The sequence below is a fragment of the Hibiscus syriacus genome, unplaced genomic scaffold (assembly GCF_006381635.1).
Source record: "Hibiscus syriacus cultivar Baekdansim isolate YM2019G1 unplaced genomic scaffold, ASM638163v2 tig00110819_pilon, whole genome shotgun sequence".
NCBI classification, from domain to species: Eukaryota; Viridiplantae; Streptophyta; class Magnoliopsida; order Malvales; family Malvaceae; genus Hibiscus; species Hibiscus syriacus.
In genome coordinates, this window is record NW_024062875.1 from 1,377,758 (window position 1) to 1,403,481 (window position 25,724).

The 25,724-nt window shown below is 34.9% G+C and overlaps 2 protein-coding genes and 1 pseudogene across 3 annotated transcripts; all 3 read right to left on the minus strand.

The window, feature by feature from the left end:
- Positions 1-328: 328 nt before the first annotated feature.
- LOC120142112 lies at positions 329-2,292 on the minus strand (annotated as a pseudogene).
- A 668-nt stretch (positions 2,293-2,960) lies between these two features.
- Positions 2,961-16,906, minus strand: LOC120142005 (vacuolar protein sorting-associated protein 41 homolog). Of its 2 annotated transcripts, none has more exons than XM_039156768.1 (19): positions 16,487-16,906; positions 15,997-16,266; positions 15,724-15,903; positions 15,269-15,529; positions 14,724-14,856; positions 14,550-14,640; positions 7,649-7,751; positions 7,312-7,415; positions 7,149-7,242; positions 6,892-7,047; positions 6,741-6,803; positions 6,516-6,581; positions 5,982-6,182; positions 5,088-5,165; positions 4,854-4,973; positions 4,686-4,766; positions 4,497-4,582; positions 3,697-3,778; positions 2,961-3,607 (listed from the first exon to the last, which is right to left on the minus strand). In XM_039156768.1, the coding sequence occupies exons 1-19, from the start codon at positions 16,760-16,762 to the stop codon at positions 3,194-3,196; spliced, it is 2,859 nt and encodes a 952-aa protein (XP_039012699.1). In that variant the 5' UTR covers positions 16,763-16,906; the 3' UTR covers positions 2,961-3,193. The 2 variants fall into 2 exon arrangements, with proteins under 2 accessions (XP_039012699.1, XP_039012698.1); XM_039156767.1 differs by having other exon boundaries at positions 14,724-14,859.
- A 1,807-nt stretch (positions 16,907-18,713) lies between these two features.
- LOC120142007 (serine carboxypeptidase-like 51) lies at positions 18,714-21,636 on the minus strand. Its single transcript, XM_039156770.1, has 12 exons — positions 21,427-21,636; positions 21,223-21,317; positions 21,031-21,138; positions 20,705-20,945; positions 20,573-20,616; positions 20,394-20,461; positions 19,902-20,007; positions 19,621-19,823; positions 19,438-19,507; positions 19,159-19,262; positions 18,911-19,043; positions 18,714-18,806 (listed from the first exon to the last, which is right to left on the minus strand). The coding sequence occupies exons 1-12, from the start codon at positions 21,560-21,562 to the stop codon at positions 18,726-18,728; spliced, it is 1,389 nt and encodes a 462-aa protein (XP_039012701.1). The 5' UTR covers positions 21,563-21,636; the 3' UTR covers positions 18,714-18,725.
- Positions 21,637-25,724: the final 4,088 nt, after the last annotated feature.

Here is a 25,724-nt window from a genome sequence, read left to right on the forward strand (position 1 = left end):
AATCTAGTATCTCTTCCTACTATCTTCTCAATTCACAGATCTATCTTCCCAAGTAAGTTGTATTGAGGATATATATCTCAATTCTCAAGTATATCTTCCCAAATTTTTACAAAGAAATTGATTCTTATTGATTAGATTTAAATGTGCAGGATATGTTTTTCCATTAGTGATCTGAATTCGAACATTATTATATATAAAATGTGAATTTTTTTATATATATATAGTTAAAAAGTTGATTGAGACAGGAAGACCAAAGTCTTGTTTGGCTTCATTGATTTTGATATATGTAGACAAACAATTGATAATGTCGTCCTTTTGGCACAAATTTTCAGTTTTGCTTATCCTCAGAACCCAATCTTTTGGCCAGTTTTGCATTATGTTCTTCAATCCAGCCTCCGATGATGTTCATCTCCCTGTCTCGTTGCTCGACCAGCCAGTTGGGATCATTAGTGCTAGGAGTGTTTATATCCATACAATGGGAGCCTTCGTTTGTATATACTGCAACAATGGTATCTGATATGCTGTACAAAACTCTGCAAAAAAAATGGTTTGGCAAAATGTAAAATAAAGCATGATAAAGAAGGGTTCATTTAAAGAGTGTTAGTTCTTCACCCTCCAGCACCCCACGGGTCACGTAGACCATTGGAGAAGATGATGTTGCTTGCAAAATTTCCAAGTACAGATTTTATGTCCTGCAATGTTTTTTCATTCCGAATTCAGTGGTGATCCAATGGTGCCTCGTCGACACGGCGAAGATGTCGAGGCAGGTTCTGGTATACTTTTCCATATCAAAAGGATATGCTTGGAACATTGTATCGTTTTCACCATGGCCAATTGGCATTACCATTTCAGTACAAGTCTGAGATGATCATTTGCAGAGATATGTTTCAGTGGAATCAATCAAGGCCTGATAATAATAATGGGTGATATGAAATGGTTGAATTACCTGCCAAAACCATGCACTGCCATTGTTTGGGTTGATTTCAAATATATCATTGCATGAGTGTGCCCCAAAGAAACTGGCATTAAGCCCTCTAGCAACTTTTCCCAGAATATCACTTCCTTGTGCTCCTCCATCAATGGCGCCGCATATATGTCGGACCGATGAACCATTGTCATTCTGAGCTGAATATACATAGATAAATCCTAGAAACCCCTTCAGCTGTTCAGAGGAGTACAAAGGCCTTCAAATTTGAGCAGATAAAAAGGGATTAATTACCTTAGACTAACAAGAGAATTTCATTTGAACCAAGATTCAAAAAACTCCCATCAAACTTACATGCAAGAATTGAATATGCTGCTGAGATTCATTAGGCCATTCGGATGCTCTGCAACACTGTCGATTTCGAACCAAGATTGTCTTATAGTGTTATAACAATTCTCGCTTGTTTCCTGCACAAGTAACAATACAAGAATCAAGAGCACATAGATAATGCAAGTAACAAAGCACGTAAAAAGATTCATATGAAAACGTCTTTTAACTCTGAAATCCTTGGTAACGATCACATGATAGGCATTTTGAGGAGTGAGATCATCAAAGTAGAGAATTGGAGCAGATGAGGCTAATGCACCAATAGTGATATGGGGATATTTGAGGCGAAACCAAGATGCCAGCACTGAGTTATTATGAAGAATCAGTTTCAGAATATATATAGATATAATTGAGAGAGGACAAGTAAATTATGAATGTACTTCCACAGTAAGATCCTCCAATGGCAATAACTGGGCAGTTTTCAGCTGATAGATTTCTCTTGAGGTCGATTATCAACTTTGCGTAATCTGCTAAAGCTTGTGTTGAGCTTAAGAATCCAAGTGTTGAGGCATTTTGGCAGGCTATGTATTTATATCCGAATGGCATTGAATCTCCATAATAACGATGCTATAATCAATGAGTCCATTAATGTATTAGCAGCGGCCGTTTTACTCTAAGCCGGTGAATATTATGCTCAAATCTTCTTTTACACATGAAGATCATGTCATCGAACTTATTTCCAAATACGTACCAAGCAAATAGTGGCATACCTCTATGAATAGAAGAAGACCTTTAAAGCGAGAAGCAAGATGAATCATGAATCCAGCATTGATAGCAATCCCATCGATACTGCTGGCCTCGTCACCCGGGTAAACGAAGATGGGAGAACTCGCATTAGCCCCACCCCAATACTTGTAATTCGCAATGTATTTCTGTGGGAACGTAAGGTAGCTCTCGTATTTGTAATTGAAATGATCTAACGTTTGTTCATATTAGTATGTCGAAAATTCTGTCGGGAGGCTCCCATCTTCCTTTGTCATCACGGTTTTTTTTATCGCACCGTAGCTCGTTGTCGTCCAAGGATATGCCGCTGATAAGCATAGTGTTGGGAGCAGAAGAAGCACTTTTGGAAACCGGAAGAACATTCTTTGTGACTCCATTAGCTATGGAACTTCAGCTCAGAAATGAAAGGCCTTTGAGGCATTTTTTTATGACTATTGCTTTGATTAATTACCCTTTTTTATTATGCAACAAGAGATTCACCAGCCGGCATCAACAGACAACAGTAAACAGTTCCAGACAAATTGCACATTGGGATTTTTTTTCCAAGTAAATATTCTTTTGTCGGCTTTTGCATATCAATTGTCAATCAACTACAAATTTTAGACTTTCACCTTGCTTGAAAATAGGTGTTATTTTCTCATTTCAATGTCCATATTTCATATTTATTTTTTATTTATATAAATTAATATATTTATGTTATTTTACGCATAGTATATATATTATTTATTTCTACACCCAACAAATGTCAACCAAAATAATAAAAAAATCTTGTACTAAGCTTTGATCTAACTTGTACCAAAAATATAATATTGTCATTTACGACTTTCGCAATACAGTTAAAAATAGATTGTGGTTCTGGTCCAGCTCTCGCTGCAAATCATAGCATATTATTTCATTGAAAAACTCTGTCTGGACTGCGAGATACACTACATAAATCAACCGCCAAAAAGGATTAATTACACTTTCCAATAATTACATGGGGATGTATAATACATAAGTTGCCATTAATTGAGGCACAACAACATTCAAACGAATAATGAGACGAGAAAGAAAGAAACGTGACTGTCAACAGGAACGAGCACAAGATGCGGAAAACTTAAACGACCACCTGAAATTTTTTTAACACCACACATGCACATAAAGGCATGCAAAGCAAACTTAATTCGCAGCTGTAGTACATAGAATACATCGCATCTGAGGATCAGCAGTATGACTGCTGTTGTCATCAGCATCATCTTCCTCGTACTCGTATAGCCCTTCAGAGGCGGCTCCAGTCTCCTTTTTGCTGCTGGTATTTGTTTCGGTGGAGTCCATCAAGCAAGTTGTGTGATAAGCATGACAGCAAAAGAACACGACCACTGATACATTTTGTATAGAGAAAGGATCAAAACACATGCAACATCTTCCACCTCCCCTAGTTTTAGACTTGACATCCATGTATCGCACGCTAGGTGTTATAGTTTGAGAAGCTCCACTTGCATCCATCTTGAGTCGAGCATCATCTTCGTTACTCAAGCAAACTGCTCGTTTCGCTTCATTGTAGTATTTAACCAACAGATTAACACAATCAGCCTGTATATTTCACATGTACCCAAATGTCAGGTCCTTCAGATCGGAATTTCAAGTATTATAATAAACGCAAAGAGGATGAGTAGTAGTACCTTGAGTATATCATTGCACCCATGTCTAAGGGAAGTTTCAGTTCTGTAATCAGTAATAATTTTGACTAGACGATCCCTGAGCCTGAAAATAACATAGAAGATTATGTTGAATTTCTGTAAGTAGATAAAGTGATTCAGCTTAGATCCCTGCAATTTGAAGCTCTATGGGTTGGTTGGATGCTCCATATGGAAGTCTTGGGGGCATAATTAAAGATCGAAGCGATGAAAGATAAGGGTAGGATGTACATAAGTAATTTGGTGACTTTTTCTGATTCATTATCTCTGTTTGCATAAAGAAATAGTTTAGCATCATAAAATTTGACGACAATGCAGGTTATATAACAGTTCGTTATAGACAGTTGCCATTGCATGCAAAAATATGGACAGATCAGTTTGGTAGTACGATTTATATATGGAAAAGCTCACTTAAAGATGGGGCAAAGATTACAATTGTTGTGTTCCAGCACAAACCTCAGGCTTTTCTTCCTAGAGTCTGCACCAAATGCTTAACCACTTTAAAGACAATTAAATCAACAGCTCCAACTAAATTTGAGCTTGATACAAGTACGAATCATGGCTTTGTTAATTAATTATCAGATAAAAGATGGATAATGATAGTGTGACTTCCATCGACAGTGAATCCTCTAAGGTTTTCCTTTCACCCTTTTCCCCTTTTCCCCTTTTTTAATATTTTTAAACTAAGAAACGTCTATGATACTATACATGCAAATTACTTGGAAATAGAAAATTCAGCTCAACTGCAATTCACAAATTTCCCTTGACAAAAAGAGAATACTAACCGAGGTATCTCTAGGCCATTGGGCACCATATTTACAATATAGAGAGGATCCAGATTGCCAACAGTGTGTTCCAATAAGATGCCCACCTGCCAATCAGTGAGAGATTAGGAAGAAAAAGTTCGAGACAAGAGGAATATAGCTAATCATCATATGACATGCATATTTCCAGACTGCATTTTATGTCATTACCATTTCAGGTTTGTTGAGGCATTGGTGAATTAGTTCTTCCCAAAGATCATCATCATGCTGCATGGTCACAAATTCTACAGCCTGTGGAGGATAAATAAACTTTTATCTTAAGTACCAATCCTTAAAATTGCCAGAAACACAAATATAAAGCAACAGCTGAAGACATACCTCTTTGATATCTCCTAATTCATTTATGATGACTGCCAGAGCCTGTTTTGAGTTTCCCATTCTTCCAAGAATGAATACTTGCTCCCTTAAAAGGTCTTTTGTGGCACAGACTTCGTACGCCTGATGTTGAATTTCGGCCCGCATTAGTTTGGAAAATTAAGACGCCATCATAATATAACTAATATTGGAAATTATGATTCCATCATTATATAGCAATATTTAGACTATCCAAACCTTTTCCAACGTGTAATGTTGACTACTGCGAAGAAAAGGAAGTAGCATCTTTGGATCATACTCAACATAAAGTTCTACCTATCACAGAAAGAAAATAGACAATACATAATCAGAAATGCAATTAACATAACATGCACCTTTCCCAATAGCAAGACTCAATGCACAGCCATAAGCATTGAGGGCTAGACAAGAGCATGTTCACAGGCAATAATAATTAACATGTTAAGATGGCATCAAAAGCAGACAAAAATAACAAGAAACATGAACCAAAGGGAAATTTTCCAAGGTTGTTAATACCATATTGGACAGGTGATTTGTTTTCCTAAAAAGAATGGTACAAGTCGGTAACAGTTGTTTAAGTAAATTGCTTTTGGGGTTCCCAGTGTAGTATATAACTACCCACAAATATACCTAGATGACTAGATCTATATAGAATATTACTAATAGTAAGTAAAATTTAAGATTTACATCACTTACAAATCCAAATTCCTTCAAACACCAATTAAATAAAATCACTATATACCATATAAACGGATGTCACTCATGCCCATCATTTGTAAAATCCAAATCCTTCTAACAAACACGTCGCACCCAAACTAACAAAACTAAGTAAAGAAAAAAAAGATAATTTTGGAACCCATATAAACTGTTTAAAGTGATATGGCTGGTCTTATGTAGTCAAACTCTGTAGGACTAATTTTGGAACCTACTGCCATTTTGTTTCTTCAACCATTAACCACACACAGAACAGGGAAAAGAATTTGGCCTCTGCAATGTATGAAATTTAGATACGTAACAAATGTCAAAAAAAAAAAAGACAATTTCAAAGCATATGATGCCACCAATATTTACATAAAAGATATTAAAACACCAATGTAGTTGCCTATTTCATACCTGCATATCATGAAAATCCCTGCCAGCATGTGGGTTTACTTCAAACAAAGAATGCAGATATAAATGCAAGGAATATCTTGAATCACACTTATTTCCAGTATTCAGAAGCTGTGAAACAACTTCGGATGGTGTAATTAAGTTCCTATTTTGGATCAACAAATTGACAGATTGCCTAAAATCTACAGTCATCAACTGGACAACCTGCACCACGCACATAGTATTTTAGGCATTAAAATTGCTTATTAATAAAGGAAATAAACAAAATTTTCTTTTTCAGTTACTTTTTGCTCTTCTTTACCCAATAGTTTTATTGAATAGAAAGAGCTAATCTTTTGCCACTATTTTTGGTTGAAATTCCAAATGAATCTAACATAAACAAGTGTAAACCTAAGTAGTGAGATTTTGTAAAGAATCAGTTTCATAATTTACAAGACTGACCTCATATGTAGAGGTATTGACATTCTCTACAAAAACAATCATTTTTTGAGAAAGCAAACTAGCCCAAATATTTCATATGCACTTCCATAACCATACCTTTTCCCGAATAGAATCTTGTAAGTTGTGCCTTTCAATGAAGTCAAATATATCTGGCTTCATGAGCTGAAATCACAGATAAGTATGTACATTAAGAAAGAAACAATGAAATATCCAACTAGAGAATGGATAAAAGCCTAGTTTCCATGAGCAATTTGCATCAGACATAATTTTAAGGTTGACAAATATATTTATCTATGCACAAATTTACATGGAAATACTTACATCAGCATACAGTGAAAAAGCTTTCTCGTACTGCCCATTGGTAACATACAACTCTGCAAGTGCCTATCAAGAAAAAAGGATAGGGTCATTCAACATATGTAGCATCAACAGATTCAATTCACATCAGACAATTAGAAACAGACTCATAAACCTCTTTAAGGGCATCAGTCATTGATGAAGTGTTTAACTGGGGCTCAATTGCAGAAATAACAGGCAACACAGAATAAATGGCACGTGGCCAAGATTTAACAGTTGACACAAGATCCTTATGAAATGATGCATTTGTTGCCAGAGCCACAAGAGCAACCTGCAGCATAACAAACAAGTGGTTTTCATTCCAAGATTGACACATGAAAACTATAAAAGAAGACTACATGAACATTTTCACAAGTTGCAGTCTCGACCAACCTCATAAGCAGTATCACGCAGCCTTGGGTGTTCTGTTGGCATATACGGAACCAATACAGGAAGTTGACGGAGATGAGCAAAATGGAATACCCATCTGTCAAAGCAATTGCAAGTGATTAACAAGAAACATATGGAAAGAGTTGCATAAAATGATTTTCACTACCTCTCCCAAATTGTAGCAGATCCCCGCAACAATTTGGGACACAAGGATGCAGCCTCAGCATATTTCCTTTCGACTATCAAATGATCAAGGTATCTAGATCCCACCTACACATAAGGTGAAGAAAACAACAACTAACTTTAGTAATTACATGCACAAAGGAATTAGAATTATTTAGGGCAACAAATGAAATCGGAAATAAGAGATCAGTTCACCATACATCAAAACTAAAATACATTAGCTTGTAGCCAGAATCTTTCATAATAATGCAAAGATTAGATATTAAGCCAGAAGATTTACATGGTAAGTGATATCAAGTCATTAAAAAGAAGAAAGTTACTTCATCAAGGAGTTCAGTCCGTCCCTGCCCAGCCTCAACTGCTGCTAAAGCTTTTTCATGATATCCGTGTTGAAGAAGCCATGCAATGTGATCCTCAGCATCCCTAAAGTGTCAAAATTGTGAAGGTACTGACCAGTATTATAAAACGTGCCACATAAAATATTGGCCATCATTTTAATACACTATGCACAAATCCAGAGATTATTATAAATATCAAAGTCCATATTAGGAGAATCTTGACATCAAAATTCAAACAAAACTCACCATTTCCAGAAAAACACACCACATAATATCCCAGTTTGCTTTTGTACCGGGGAGACAGCTGTTGGATTGTTCTTTTATTGCGAATAAAGGAATCGACTATAGGAGAAAACAAGGGTTGCAAGGGGTTGTTCTAAAGGTTGATTTTCGTAGAGCTTACGATTATGTGGAATGGCCAATTTTATTTAGAGCTGTAGATGCTTAATTTGTCTGGGAAGTTAGAAACCAGAAAAAAAGAGATAGTGGGGAAATAACTACCAGAAACGTGGGACACGCAAAGAAAGAACAGGGGAGGTCAGTTTTGTTTAACTACTGGAAACCATCAGAAATGAGGGACTTCACGTAGACACAACGAAAAAAAAATACTTCAAGGGGGGAAGAGAAAAAAAGGGGACAACAACAAAGAAAAAAAATCAGAGGGAAATTTCTCGTATAGGGATTAGAGAGAAAACTGAAAGCAACAAGTGTAAGAGAATCTTTTAAGATCAATACAAAGAAATTTTCCAGATTTCTTTTTTCCTGTGGTTCGAAAGAAAATCATAGCATTCATTAAGGTATTTATTTTTTTTTCTTCTGTTTCATTTTTCAGTGCTTTATATGTGTATGGTATGAACACGAGTAAGTAAATCACTAGAGAAAGAAGGACCAACCACAACAAACAAGAGATTCACGAAACAAAGAAAAATATTCAGAACCAGAGAGCGAAACAGCTGAAAAATAGAAAACGAACCCCGTACCTTTATTCGTTTGAAGAAACTCACTCACATCGCTTAGGGCCAAAACCACCACCAGTCGTTCAAGGTAACCTCTTTTGACCTTAGATCTATGTCGATTTTAGGAATTTAGGAGGGGGTTTAGGTTTGGCTTGCGAGTCTAGGTCCTGAGCGAGGGGGGAGATGATCGGGTTTTGGGTTTTCTCAGCGAAGCCTTGAGGGAGAAAGGATGAGAGAACGGCGAGGGTCGGTTTAAGGATGAAGAGAATAATGAACCAAGTAAAAAATTTTGCCCTAAGTATCATATACATTCAGTAATCAAAACAGCGTCGTTTAGAACTGAGTCAAAACGGCAGCGTTTTGAGTCCAGGAGTGATACGACGTCGTTTGGAATGGGTCGAGACGGTGACGTTTTGAGAGTTATATTATCATCCGTGTTATAGGTCGTTAGGGAGTAATTAGGTGCGAAGTCCAGTATCTTTTAATTAATTATATTTTAGTCCTTGAGTCAGTCTTTTCCGTTTTCGTAATTCGGTTCTACTAGTTCACGCGCATTCTGTTTTGGTCACCAGCTTATGTTATTTTTCATTTTTCGTTTATTTTTGCATTTAGCTTGTGAGTTTTGATGTTTGACAATTTAGTCCTATGGCAGACTTGAGTGATGTACTAATCAATTTATATTTTGGTTAATAATTTGATGTTTAGCTATTTTTCATCCTTTATGGTATTAAATTCAAGATTGGGTTATTCACAGTATGTTTTTATTTTATTTTAATGAATGTGCGTGTTAATGTATGTATACATATATCGTATAATTTATTTAGCATGAAAGCCCTTGTAACATATTAATAGGAGTATGATAGGTTTAATAATCTTAGAATATTAAGAATTTAAGATTTTCTTTGTAAGATAGATAACCATAAATGCATGTGAATATTTTTATAGACTTAGAAATTTGTTTGAATGCATGACATATTTTAGTTAGTCTTCGTATGATATCCTCACATGCATCACTCGACCGTATTCATAATTGGACTAAGGGTAATATCCTCTCAGTTTAAAATTATTGAAGTGGGCAGTCATAACTGATTTGAGGTCCGCTTTTGATAATTTTAAAATGAAAGTATATCCCGAAAGTGAAACAAAAAATTGACTCGTCACCTAAAATTTGAGAATGAGAGAAAAAGAAATGTTCGTTTATTTAAATATATCGAGAAAAGGTTGTTATAACTTTTAAGATCTGGTCTCGATATTTGTAAATAATCGAACATTCTTTTTCTTTCTAAAATGACTCGGTAATTTTAATTTAATTTATTGGAGTGCTTTTGAATGTTTTTTTAATTTTACATCATTGTTTTATTGGATCAAAAATTAAATTAAATTTGAATTTGTAAAGTTCATTGCAAAGACGTTAATTAATCGACTAGGTACCGATTTAGGGCGTTGTGGGGGTGCTAATCCTTCCCCACACGTAACCGACTCCCGAACTCGGATTTTGGTAACGCAGACCTCAATTTATTGTTTTAATAAAAATTAATTTTTATTTAAAATAACAAACATTTTTGGGTGCCCAATCACACCCTAATCAAAGATTGGTGGCGACTCTTTGAACTATATTTTTTCGATCATAAAGGAAATCTGAATTTTTTTCGAAACGAGAGGTTTTCAAATCACATTTGTTTTTAAATTAAAACTCAATAAAAAGAGATAATTACGAAAAAATGTGGTTTTTTTTAAAAATCTCACCTTTTCACCTTTAAGAAAAAAATCGTTTCGACAAGAGCAATGGCAGAGATGGGTTTTGGGAATAGATGGTCCTCGTGGATTTCTCAGTGCCTTTCAACAGCCTCCATCTCGATACTCGTTAATGGGTCTCCTTCGGAAGAGTTTCCTATGGCCAAAGGTTTTAGACAAGGTTGTCGTCTCTCTCCTCTCCTATTTAACATCGTAGGTGAGATGCTCCACTTGATGATTTCTAAAGCAGTCGACAGGGGTTTGTTCCAAGGCTTTGTTATTGGGAAATCGGAAAATTCTGCTAGGTTGTCTCATTTGCAGTTCGCCGATGACTTAATCATTTTTTGTCAAGCCTCTCTAACTCAGATCAAGAATGTTAAAAGGGTGTTGAGGATTTTTAGTATTATGGCAGGTTTGCATCTAAATTTGGAGAAGAGCAAGCTGTTTGGAATTAATATGGAGCATGATGTATTAACAGATTGGGCAGTCCAAGTGGGCTGTTCAGTTGGTTCTTTTCCAACAGAATATTTGGGTCTTCCACTGGGTGCTAAGAAAAATTCAGAGGCTTTATGGGATCCTGTATTTAAGAACTTCAGTTCCAAACTTGCTGGGTGGAAAGCGTCCTGTTTGTCTTTGGCTAGAAGGACAGTATTATTGAAGTCGGTATTAACTTCCTTACCAATTTTTTTCTTATCGCTGTTTAAAATGCCTTGCAAAAACTTGAATGTTCGGTATCGAGGATGATTTATGCCCTCTTTTTAAATTGGTTGAGGAAACTTCCACGCACTTATTCTTTACATGTTCGGTTGCATGGGCTTTGTGGTACAAGTTTTATAATTTTTGGAGATTTAGTTCTGTGTTTCCTGCTGATGCAAAAACCTTTCTTACTGCTTGGGATGAGTTGAAATCAAATTCTTCTATTTGGACTTTCATTCCTGGGGCTATCATTTGGACCATTTGGAAGGCCATAAATTTTATTGTCTTTGAAGGGGGAAAGCTTGATCAGTTAGAGTTATTTTTCTTATCACGAGTTAGGCTGGCTTCTTGGTTTCTAGCTAAGCACAAGGACATTTCTATTCATAAGGATTCCTTGATTATGGATCCTTCATTAGCAGATTCCTACTCGCCCTACAGCTCTATGAAGTCTTCCTCATTCCCTTGGGGACCTCCCCCTTCTGGTTTTTTTAAATTGAATGTGGACGCAGCCGTTAGTAGTGACTGGAAGAAATCGGGTATAGGAGGTATTTGGAGGGATCATTCAGGTTCAGTCCTAGGTTCTTTTCAAGAGTCAGCTGGTCCGGGACCTCCGACTATGATCGAACTTAAAGCTATTCAGAGGGGTATTTCATTATATGCTTCTGCTCAAGGGAGGGTCAAAGATAGGTTGATTGTTGAGAGTGATAGCAGGGTAGCAGTAGACTGGATCAACAATGTCAATTCATGCCCAGTTGTTTATGCTTTCGTTGTTAGTGATATAGTTGACAATCTTAGATCTTTGGGGGGGGGGGTTATAAATTGGGTTGCTAGGTCAGCTAGATCTTTGGGGGGGGGGTTATAAATTGGGTTGCTAGGTCAGCTAATATGGACGCCGATGCTTTAGCAAAGGCTGGAATAGGCTAATTTTTTCGTTGTTTGTTGTTTCAGTTTAGCATTTGATTCCTGTTCGGGTGGGATTTATAGATTGTTGTAAGGGTTATTTCGAAGATATTTATCGAGGTTGTAATCTTATTTTCTTTTATGAAAATCTAAGGCGCTCTTTTCCTCCTTCCAATGATTAAGGAGCTTCTTTTCAAGATCCATTAATCAAGAATGAGGTTTTTAATGAGGCCTTCTAATCTTATCAAAAAAAAAATGCCTTGCAAAATTGGTAAGAAGTTAAATTCCTTATTAGCTAATTTTCTATGGGGCGATAAGGAGGAAAAGAGGAAGATTCATTGGGTGAAATGGAGCACGGTTTGTAGGCCATTGAACTGTGGTGGTCTGGGTGTACTAGATTTGAACCTCACTAATCGGGCTCTACTAGGTAAGTGGGTGTGGAAATTTGCCAATGATAGAAATTCCCTATGGAAAGGTGTGTTGTGTAGCAAACACAAGGTAAGTTGCAATACAATGTCCATTAGGGAGGTTACTTCTCCTCAATCTTCTTGGATTTGGAGAGGTATAGCCAATAATATTTTGAAGAATGATTCGGAAGGTGACTGTCTTAGATCAAATGCGAAGTTGCAAGTGGGAAATAGAACATCTATTTCTTTTTGGAATGATGTATGGGCAGATTATGTTCCACTAAAGATTATGTTTCCTAGAATTTACGTGCTTTCCCCTATTAAATGGGGGAAGGTTGTAGATTTTGGTAGCGTGGAACCGAGTGGTTGGGTGTGGAATGTTGAAACAAGAAGGAATTTGTGCGATTGGGAGTTGAATCAGTGGATGGATTTGATGTCTAAGCTGAAGGATATTCAACTGTCAGAGTTGGTGGAAGATTTCCTATCTTGGTCTGCAAGTGGGGATGGACTGTTTTCGGTTAAATCTTGCAGAAATACTTTTGGTAATGTGTTTGGGGGCAGTGTGCCGTGGTGTAAAGGGGTATGGCTGGGATTTGCTCCACCTAGAGTGGAAGCTTTCCTGTGGCAGCTTGCTCATCAGAAAGTGGCAGTGAAAACTGAGTTGGTTAAGAGAGGATTATCTCTAGGGGATGATATCCTGTGTCCTTTTTGTAAGAAACATGAGGAATCAGTGCAGCATTTATTCATTTCTTGTCAAGTTGTTTGGGAATTATGGAACAAAATAGTTAATTTTTGGGACTTATCATTCGTTATACCCAAAGACTCTCTCTCCTTCTCTTCTTTGTTCCTGGGGTGAGTTGAGGGAGAACTCGATGATTTGGAAGTTCATTCTGGGTGTCATTTTTTGGTCGATTTGGAAAGTTAGGAATGCAATGGTTTTTAATGGATCTTCTCTTGACAGGCTGTCTTTGTTCTTCATTATCAGATTCAGGCTGTCTAAATGGTTCCTAGCCAAGTTCCCTAAGATATCGATACAGGAGGATGTGTTGATTGGTAATCCATGTCTAGCAGATGGGTTTTCTCTATCAAAACACAAAGAGTGTCATGTCATACGATGGATTCCCCCCCAGTAGATTTTCTTAAGATGAATGTTGACGGATCTGTTAGGAGAGATGGCTTGGGTGGTGGGATTGGAGGTATTTTAAGAGATTGGAATTGCTGCACCCTTTTGACTTTTTCAGAGAATGTTTCTCAAGGAACTCCTCCACTTGTGGAGTTAAAGGCTATTAAAAGAGGCATTGAAATATTTTTATCATCACATTGGGAATCTGTTGGTAGGTTGATTGTCGAGACTGATTGTAAATCTGCAATAGAATGGATTCAGACCCCGGGTTTAGCTCATGTTTTCTTAACGTCTATAGTCTATCAGATTTCGACTCTCATCACTGGTAAGGTACATTCAGTGAGGTGGATTCCAAGAGCGTGCAATGGGGAGGCAGACAATCTAGCTAAGAGTGGGATAGGTTGATTGCAAGGAGTCAACTATGGTTTTTTAATCTACTGTGAAGGTTTTTATGGCAGGGGGTGTTTTTAAGTTTTATGTACTGTAAAGGCTTTTATGCCAGGGGATGTTTTTAAGTTTTATGTACTGTTATTGGTGTAATGGTTGTATCTTATGTAATTTTTCCATTATTAATAAAATTCAAGGCACTCTTTTCCTCCTTCCGCTGATTAAGGAGCTTATTATCAAGCTCCTTAATCAAGAAGGGGGTTTTTAACGAGGCCTTCCATTCCTATAAAAAAAGTATTCTTTTTTATCATTATAACTGTTTTCCCAGTTGCAAATCTATAAGAGTATTACAGATACCTCAGATCATGCCCAATGGAAGCTTATACAGATTTCTATCAACTTAAAGGGTAATGATAGATAAACAGATATACTCCCAAGACAAAATATTAATTGGGGGGGGGGGGTTAAATCAGGAAGGAGAGTTATTCAGAAAATCCAACTTCCTTTTGGGAAAATAAGAAAACCGGCACCAAATTAATACTGCTACATTTCACAAAAATTAAGTATATCTTACTGCATAGTACTACAGAAACCACAATGTTTTTCCTATTTTACCTTATTTAATGAAAAACAAGCTTAATCTTCGAGAAACAAGAAAAATAGAAAGAATCAGAAGTAACCTAGGTTTTGCTATGACGACATCCTTTGGCGATACAATATAGTATACTGGTTCATCACCAGCAGCCCACTGTCCACCGGCATAACTGCTGCCTACATTCATATGAGAAAAGCACTATAACTATTGATTGAAATTCTGTCTAATAACCCATAGCTTCAAAAACAGAGATATCAACCTGAGAAGGGAGCATGAGCCAACGAATAGTCCTTTGCTTTGTAGTGCTCAAAGCCATGAACAGGTAGGGCATCAGTTGCCAATTCATCATTGTTCCAAGACACTATGCGAACCTCTGGTCTCTGTGCATTTCCCTGCTACAGTAGATTATGCATAGGCAACGAGAATTATAACAACAGCCATCGTCTGAAACTCTTGAGAAAGCAATACTAACTAATTCATTCGATACTATAATCCACCGCACCAACTATAAAAACTAAGGATCAGTAGAATGTATAGAGAAGCAAGACCAACATATCGGACAAGAATTCTTCATACAAGCACAGCCTAAAAGTTCAAGCAGACCAACAATGTAGAGGAGTTACGGCTAGTGCAACCTCTGCCGTGGCTTCTGTCAAGCATTGCATCACACCATCCAGATAAATTGGCAAATTTGTAGGAATGGGAACAGATAATGCACTAAAGATAGCACAAAAAGCCTCAAAATCAGGGGTGTACACCATGTTGACAAACTTAGCTTTTTTCAGAACTGTAAAGGACAAATACCTGTCTTGATGGTAGCGTGCTCCTAAATTCCTTCTCTCCAACTTCTTCACCAGAAATATAGGCGAGAACAACCAAAACATCACCAAAAGGAGCAATTCCTGATATGTAATAGCTAGTCTGAAATGATGCCACAATATCTACTTGGTTCATGTTAGAACTTAAAACACGCTCATAAGTTCCATTGGCTCCCTTGTTCATATTTCTTCTTATTACTGCAATCTTCACGAAAGTTCCCCATCCAATCACTAATAAGGTATCATCCTGAATAGGTTCAGACAATGAGAAATGGTATAAATGATTGAATAACCTATGCTTCATAAAGAATAGGGCCTGCGATAAGTGTAAACTTCAGAAAAATGAATGATAGCATATAACATTGTAGCAGTTTAGAGTTTAGACAACATAAGAAAGTTTGAAACAACTTAGACGTTTTCCATTTTAATCTTTTCACTAACCTGCCAAACTAAATGTGGAAGCAGGATTTCAGGATGAGGACTCCCTCTTGGTCTTTCTATAAATGTAATTTGCTGATCATTTGCAGAATCATAAATTTTTACTCCCATGTCATTAGCCCAAGCAATGAGACTCGTTTTCCATTTTACTGCATGGATTGGACCTTCACCTGAGTGCAAAACCTAAAGCCACATTAAAATACACAACATTCAGAATCCATAAAATTCAAGATTTTCAAATAAATCAAAGTTGATCGAGCATCACGATTCACGAACCTGATCCTTATAGCCAAGCCACTTTTTGGTATTAAAATATAAGTGACCAGCTAAGCCACCAGTTACAAATCTCCTAGATGATTTCCTTGCATAATCAGGATCAAGTGCAATGGCCTTCATAGGACGATGATACTCAAATTTCAATTTCTGGTCAGTGAAAAGGCTATTTAGTACAACAGAGCCATCATCAGAACAGCTTCCAATATATTCACCTTCTATATCAAAACTAAGGTCATTCACTGCAGCTGAATGAGCAGCAAATTCCTTAACCTAAAAACAACCAAATAAAAATCTTAAGCATAGCAAAATATAATCAATAACAAAACGCAGCTAAAAGATTAACTTAACTAACTTAATAAAATTTATTTACTTATTGAAAATTTTGAATTACAAGGAAATGTACTGAAATTTGAAATATCAAAATAAAATGAGAAATTAAGACTCCAAATGAAATACAAGATCAAAAGAGCTGAAATGAAAGAAGATTCACCTGATTTCCCAAAAAGTCGAGGATATGAACCGTTCCCCCGTGCGTTCCAAGCGCGATCATGCGTTCGGCGACGGCGATACACGAAGCGGAATCGCCGGAAAGCAAGGAAGGGATACTACCTCCCATTCTTTGGTACTTAAGCCTCGGCTCTTCTTCATCGTCCTCTTCTTCTTCATCGTCGTCTACGTCTACGTCTCTGTCTTCTTCATCTTCTTCTTCTTCTCTCTCGTCGTCTCCTTCGACTCCGCTTTCTGATGGGAACGGAGACATTTGCATTTTCCTTGGAATTGGGAAAGGAAAAAAAAAGTGGAAGATCTGAGTCGAGTTCTGATATGGTTCAATTTAGTTAATAAACGGTTAATCTGAATTATTTATTTGCTAGCGACGAACGATGAGTACGAGTAGGTGTCACATCCCTCTTTTTCTTTTCTTTTCTTTTCTTTTCCCCCTTTCTGTTTGGGTTTTTCCATATACAAAGGACCTTTGCTTAATTTAAAGAAATATTTGTACCTCAAATAAAATTAAGGGCATATTTAAGTACATCTTTGAATGGTTAATTTTAGGTTGAAAATTTCAAATTTATTGTATGAACATAATACTGATATTGTCTATTAAATTCGTAGTGTATTGATAAAAGATGTAATTTAGTTCTAATTAATATAAATACACTATTTAATAAATTTTATGTGAACTTACTTAAATATCTAATTGCTTCTTATTTCACTCACTTTTACAGCTGTAGCATAGAGACATGGAGGTTTTCATTGGACAAAAACATACAGACATGATCCATAAACTCCATTGCATGGAAAGTTCAAAGAAAATGCGCCCACTTACTCTATTCATTAGCTCCTTACCTTTACCAAAACCTTTTACCACTGCCCTGTAGTATCATACCACTTTATTTGTTGCCATATCTTCTCCCTGTCATATATTTTATGACTTTGTAACACTTTGTTTTTACCTTTTGATATCAATGACACCTATTATAATTACCGTCATTGAAATTGAAGCCTTTTGTTCCTTTATGGATTTTATATTAAGGTTTTTTTTAAAGGTATAATTATCTGAAATAGTCATTTTATCTTTTTTTTTTTTTGAGTATTTTATCTATCAACGTTTTATTTTTTTGTCTAAACAATTTATATTAATAGTTGATTAACAGTCAGTACATGTTGTTAATGTGATATTTTCATATGTGTTCAATTGTTGATGCATCTTATGTTGTATCATCATTTTATTGATATAACATATATCAAACAATCACTTTAGATGACTGGTATATGTCACACTATCATCTTAAGTGATTTGGCATTTAAAATAATGAGTAAATTACGTGTTTGATATTTAAACTATCAATTTTAATATATTTTAATACCCAAACTTTTAATTTTAAAAAAAATAATATCTAAAGTTTGTTTTAGTACTTCGTCGTTAAAAATTTAAAGGGTGATTTGCACGTGACACCTTTTTTGTGGGTAAATTACATCATTCATCACTCAACTAACTTCTCACTCCTATTTTGGTCATTAAAGTTTTATTTTTTAATTTAATTACTTAACTTTCAAATTACTCCTGATTTAATCACTCTAACTTTCAATTTTATTTTTTATTTTTAATTATATATTAATAAAATAATAAAAAATGTCATGTCACAAAAATTATTAATAAAATAAATTAGAGTGATTAAAATAGGAATAATTTGAAAGTTGAGTAGTTAAATTGAAAATTTTTAAACCTTAGTACCAAAATATGAATGAGAAGATAGTTAAGTGATGAATGATGTAATTTACCCATAAAAACACAATGATGTACAAAATGAAACCAAAATTAAACGTTAGATATAATTTTAAAAAAATAAAAATTTAGGTATTAAAACGGATCAAAACTAATAATTTAAATATTAAATGTGTAATTTTCCCTAAAATAATTCATGAAAGGAAAAAAAATCTTACTGTATCAAATGGTAGACTTTATTCCTTCAGCTCACATCAATATTTTACATGCATTCAATATAATAACTTAAAAAGAAATAAAAAAGAAGAAAATATATGAAATAATTGATAATTATAACTTGGAGCAGAGCAACATAATCAATGCAATAATTGCTTCACCTGTGGTCTGAGCTTCTGAAACTAGTACTATTCCTGAACGTAACCAATCCCTCTTGTTTTTTTACCTTGTCCCTTTTTATTGAAATGTTGACCAAATCCTATCAAATCTTTCCTTTTGTTTGGGGTTAAGAAGATTCAGCAGCAGCTGGTGATTGTGTGATTGCACCAGCCATGTCTAAACCCACACAGGGCTGCTCAACTGGTACCTGCACATCCAGTACATGATTCATAATCAATACTAATAATACCAACCTTGACTAACATCATTGCATGTATTAATTAAAACCAATAGATATTTTGAAAGACTTACAAAGTGTCCAGCACCAAGAATCCAGAAAAATTGCAGATTTTTATATGATTTGTGGAACCCTTTTGTGGCTGCTTCTTCTCTACAATAAAGAGGACTTCTTTCCGTGCTTACAAAATCTCCCACTCCTTCCCACCTGAATTAAAATATCAATCCATTTATTTATTATTATTATTATTATTATTATTATTTTGTCATCGTCGTCGTCTTGGAGGGCCAATAAGACAGAGAATGGAAAATAAGAGTCATACCTGAGCTTATCAATCCAGGCTTCAGTTCCCTTTGTTGCACAAATCAAATCAAGCTGCCCACTGTAGATAGTGACGTTAACTCCTTTAGAAAGTAGTTCATCAACCTGGATTAATCATCATAACATGTATCTTTGTTAAAATACATATAAATATAAAAAACCAATATATATATTAAAAAAAATTAAATCCAATATCGTTTCTTTTTTCCCAGGATTAATTTGATTTAAATAAATTATAGACTACAGATTTGTTAAAAAAGTTTAGAAGTTGAGCTTGTACCTCAGCGATTCTTGGCCTCATAAAATCACCTGCCAGGGATGAGAAAACAATATCCGACTGCGCACCCCATCTGTTAAAACACATTAAAGTTGAAATTTTGGATAAAAACTTCTAAAGAGTAATTTTTTGTGTGTGTGCAGAAATTGTAATATTTCATAAACAGAGGGATAAAATAAAGCTTACGTGACAGTATCTGGGATCTTAAGCTTTTTCTTAATGACCCCATTCATCAAAACATCAAGGTCATCCTCACCATTGCCCGGTGAAACCCTCAAGGAACTCAGATATCTTGAGTATCTATTGACTGAAAAAAATCCATTGGAAAATTCTGAAGCTGTTAAAGGTACAGGTCCCATCCCAGCATCCTGAAGAAAATTGTAGAAATCCTGCAAAATTTTACTCAAAAAGATGAGGGGTTTTCTTTTGAGGCTAACTATGGCAAAATGAAGTGAAAAGTAGCATACAACTGAGTTGCTGTTGGCACCAATTACTGACTCAAGTTGACTCCAAGTATATGTTGCATCAATATACTGGCCATCTTTGAGTTGCTGGCTGATCTTCTCTGCTAGACTAATTGATATTCCAAATGGTTTATCAGATAACATAAATATATGGTTAAATGTATTTTGGTTAGAATATGCTGTCAGTCCCTGTACTTAGCAAAGTTTGACAATTAGTCCCTATACTTTTAAGAGGTTTTAACTTTCTAAGTATAGGGACCAATTGTCAAACTTTGCTAAGTACAGGTACTGACAGAATATTCTAACCAAAATACATTTGAGCCAGTAGTCATTGGTGCTTTTAATATTTCCATCAAATTTTGTCAAATTGGCATGTTATTTTTAAATAAAAATATTTTTTAACTCTTAAAAGCACCGGGCTCAAATTTCAAAATTTGTAAAAATACAAGGACTAGTGGCCCCCAATGATAAAAAAAAAAGGAAAATCGATGGTACATGTTTGATTTTTTCAGGCCATTGATATCTAGCCTGGAAACATCCTTAAGAAGAGGCCCCCAAGCAAACTGTAATCATCCATGTTTAAAAGAAGAAAAAAACTTAGATAATACCCCAATGCAAGCATTCAAGTCTGGAAATTTCCTGGTAATTTCAACAATTTAAATGAAGTCACTTACAACAAAATCCTCTGGTGAGATCCAACTATTTCCCAAGGCAACTCCTACAATATCAGTTCAATGCATGAAAAGAGAGCATTTCTTTATGTGGATGAATTATTAATGGAAACAAAGATTTTATTTTGTTTTTACCTCCAAGTTTTAGCTTCAATTTTCCAGCATCAATGGCGTTTAGAACTGATAATCCAGCGGTGACAGCAAACTTCCCCCCATAAGACTCGGCCACAATGTACAAAGGACTCTTTTGAAGGCTTTCATTTCTATTGAATAATTCCATCAACAGCGTAGTTAAATCAGTTGCTGCTTCATCATCAGTTTTCACCAACATCTGTGTGTCTTCCACAAAGCTGTACCCTGTTCCCACTGGGTTGTCCTATATATATATATATCATTAATTTTCCATTAAAATTAAAAAAAAAAAAAACTTCTTTGGCTGAATAATGGATAACTAAACTAACCACAAATAAAAGATCAGCCTTTTTCAACCAAGTGGAATTCCTTGGCTTCAAATCAGTGTCTAATGGCCCAATCTCCTGAAAGTTTCCAATTCCTACTCCTGAGGCACCCTTTACAAAACATTTTCAAAACACATCAAAAAAAGAAAATCCAAAAACTATTCTCTGAGTATTTTATTCATACAGATTACTTACAGGTCCACCTTGTAACCAAAGAATGATTGGCCATGGCTTTGAAGGCTGCTCAACTCTGTAAGGACTTTTATAGAGCCACCAAAACATGTGTGCTTCTATTCAAAACAAGAAGAAAAAACAGAAAACCCAATTCAGAATCCATTACATTAAGCTATTTAGATTAAAAAAAACACAGCAAAATGAATGAGAATCATGTTTTCTTACTTGGTCTAACTTGAACATAGCCCCATTCTTCTTCTGATCCACCTTGGGATTTAACTTTAACAACTCTGGATAATCCTCCATGGAACAAATAGAAACTGAGGAAAACCAAGAGAAGAAGAACATGGAATTTTCCCATTTTCTTGGGTAAGAACAAGAAAGGAAAATGAATTTCCCAGATATCCTCACCACTTCACAGTACTGTGCTTTGAAGCAAAGGAAAAAACTGAGACTTTATATAATCAAAAAGGTAATAGGGAAAGGAACACTTTTTGTATCTGTCAATTGTCATATATTATTGTTTTTCCCTCTCCTGAAAGTCTTCAAAAGGAAACAAAATCTTCATCTATATTATTGTTAGGTCTGCCAAATTTATAGGGATTTGGGATAAGACTGGAAAGAACCAATCAAAGCACTCACCCTTCTTTCTTCCTCTGTTTCACATACATATTCATGCAGAACCCAAAGGTTCCATAAAACATTGGTAACTTGAGATTTTATTTTCTTTTGGTTGAAATTACTGATGATATTTAGGCGAAAAGGCTGCATGTTACATGCGACGTGGTCCAAAATGGTCCACATTTGGGTCCCTTCACAGTTCATGATGCTAAACTTAGCTGTAAACTATGGAATTTTAGCTGGAAGATGTTAACAACTTGCTTTCTTGTTTTGAATAATACTATTCTCTCTTTTGGCATTACCTATATATTATATATCCTCATTCAATCATTTTGACATAAAAAAACAAGGATTAGTTGATATTTATCAATTAAGGGATGAAGACACTTCTTTTCCTTCAATTATTTTAAGGGTAAACTACATACTTGGTTACCAAATTATCACTTTGGTTATGTTTTAGTCACCTATTTTTTTTCTTTTCAAAATCATACTTGAAGTTAGTTTTTTTATCACCCACTATTAAAAAAATTAATTGCAATACTGATGTATCACCATAAGATAACGCCACATCATCATTGAAAAAAATTAAAAAATTATATTAGCATTTATGTTTATTTTTTTAACAGTGTGTGACCAAAACATAACATTGAATATAATTTAAAAAAAATAATTGTTGGATGACCAAAATGGAACCAAAAGGATAGATGAGTGCTTAAATACGTAGTTTACCTTTATCTTTTTTAAAAAATACAATTAGTAAATTTTAATTTTTTTATAAATTTTCATTTTGGGGTAAATTAATATAAAAATATTGATTATCATAATATTAAATAGGAAGATAATGTATGAACCAGTCAATATTAGGTACAACGGTAAGACATGTTGCACTCTTAATAAAAGATTAGGTAAATTACAAATTTGATAAATGAACTCTACTCTCTTATTTTGTTCCTCGAACTTTAAAAATTGTCAATTTCTTCATTAAACTTATTACATTGGTTTTTTTACTTACTTAATTTTATTTTCTCTCTTATTTTGATTACTCTGTAGTTAAATAGTTAACGACAGTAAAAACGACGCCGTTTTAGAAAAATAAAATTTTCACCAAAACAACATCGTTTTGTATATATATAACAACTCATTTTAACGCCGTTAACTATTTAACAGCTGAGTGACCAAAAACCCCAATATATTAAGTTTAATGAGGAAATTGAAAAGATTTAAATTATAGTGAGTGAAATAGGAGAGAGAGTAAAGTTTAGTTACCAAATTTGTGATTTACCCTAAAAACTTGAAATGTTATAAACAATACCTATCAATAAAATCATCATACCAAAAAATTAAAATGATCTACATTTGTATAAAAAAATAAGTAAGAATATATATGCATGTATTAATGATTTTTTTATACATTAAAACTTAAAACTATCTATAAATTTTAACTTTAAATGTACAAGCGGGAACAATGTTATCCTTTTAAAGCATCAACCAATGTTTTAATTAAGTTGATTGTACCAATGTTTCATGTTCATTATGTTGAAATGTGATAAAATTGCTATTAATTTCAACTTTCAAAATAGTATTTTCCCCTTTGTGGGTATATTTTAGCATATATTTTTGCAAGTTATTGCACAAACGTGTTTCCCATTATATCAGTCCAATTGAGTACTTTAAGAGCTTCAATAAAAGGAAGACTTAAATATATATTTGGTATATGAATTAATTTTTTTCCCCGTAAAGTGCACAGAGGGTTTAATCTTTTGTTCTACAAAATTTCCTTATGGGCTTTATAGTGAATGGATGAAAGAAAGAGATTATCTTGACTTGTGAATTAAGTAAATAAGTAAATAGGGTTGAGAGATATTATATTACTTAAATAAGGTTAAGAATTTTAATTTTGACGTTGTGAATTGAATAAATTGAATTGAAAGAGTTGCTCTCATAATAGATCTCTGTAGTATCCAATTTAGATTAGTTAATCAATAAATCGAATAATGATAGTTATATAAAAAAATGAGAAAGAGATCATATTGAGTTTTTGTTTCTTAACAAAATTTAAACAAATTATTTAATTCAAATTTATCGGTTATCGAGTATTCAAATTTATTGATCGGCTTCACTAATAAAATAATTTTTTTAAACAACAAAGTTGATAAACAGTGTGCTCGTATGTTCTGAAATTAGCAGTAGCTGTTGTGATTCTCTACCGAGGGTTAATTTTGTTCCTATATTGCCTAATACTTTTCTCGATATATCACCCTTAGACTTCATATTTCCCTGTCACGCACCCTTCAGACTATTTTTCCCGATCTAACACCCTTTGCAGTAAGGTGCGTCTCCTGCAGCGCGCTTTACGTTGATCTGGCGCCACGTGAGGTAAGGCACGGGGCAAGGGACGCGCTTTACCTTTAAAACTGTCACGCGTCAGTAAGGCGTGCCCCTGCAGCGCACCTTAGATCTAATTACCCACCTTCCCCCGGCTGTTCACACCCCACCCCCTCCCAATAAATACTCCCATTCACAATCACTTTCATCACATCAAATCCTCCCAACTTCTCTCAAATACTCTTATATTATATTTTAACTGTTTAATGTATATTTTATTATATTTAATATTATATTTTTAATTTATTTAAGTATTTAAATTTTTTAATATTTTATTTAATTAATTCTTTTTGCAGATATAAAATGGAAGGAGGTCTAATTCGCTTGGAAAGAAATTATATATCGCGATATTTTATTGATACAGTAACATTTTAACGTTTTAATATAATTTAAATTTTTAGTAACAATTTATTTATTTATTTAATGCATGATTTAGTTTAAAAATTAATTTTTGTAATTATTTAATTTTAAGAGAGGGACCGTGTATTAGATCCTTTTATTAGGAACTTTAAGTTAGTGATACCTAGCCGTGTCTTGCCGTATTTAGTAAAGGCTGGATTCGGTCATATAGGTAGATATGAGGGTCACTGTAAGATAGAACCAGATCTTATTTCTTCCTTAGTGGAGTGGTGGAGGCCGGAGACTCACATATTCCATCTTCCGTGCGAAGAGTGCACAATTACACTTGAGGATATTTCTATGTAACTGGGGCTTCTGGTGGATGGAGATGTGATATCGGGGATGGTGCACGGTTCATGGACTGCTTTGTGCCGGGACTATCTAGGACGTGTCCCAGAAAGTTTTAATGGTGGTCGGACACCGTTAAATTGGTTAGATGCCAATTTTCGAGAGTTGAGCGAGGACGCCACTGATGATGAAGTTAAAATGTATGCACGGGCATGCATACTGCAGCTGATAGGAGGGTTGCTGAAGTCGGACAAATCGCGCAGCCAAGTTCACTGTATGTGGTTGCAACATCTTGGCGACTCTTGTCTGGCCGGATCACCGTTATATTCCATTTGATGCAGTAATTTTTTTTTGTAGATATGCAACTAATCTAGGATAATAGACATGACCGCCTTGCATCCATGTTTGAGCTTGTCCCCCGAGCTTGGCAAAAAGCGCCCCCAAATGAAAATATGTAGTTTTTACCAAAGCCACTACAGGTAAGTGACTTGCACCCTTTAAGATTGAATTGATTGCCTCAACCAAGTTGGTCGTCATGTGTCCATATCGATATCCACCATCATATGCATTCGTCCACATTTCTTTATCAATGAGGCTGATGTAATCGTATCCTTTCTCGTTTTTCACCCGTAAATCTTGAAGCATTGATTTAAACGTTTGAGGAAGTAGTTTGTAACCTGATCAAAAAATGTATAACTTACTAACTTGATTTCTTTGCAAAATTAAAATGATCGAAAGAAAACAAACTACATCAGTTTCAGTTACCCATACGCACAATTAATTGACGCTCATCATTTTTCTTGTACCTTCCATGGTAGTTCGTAGCAATG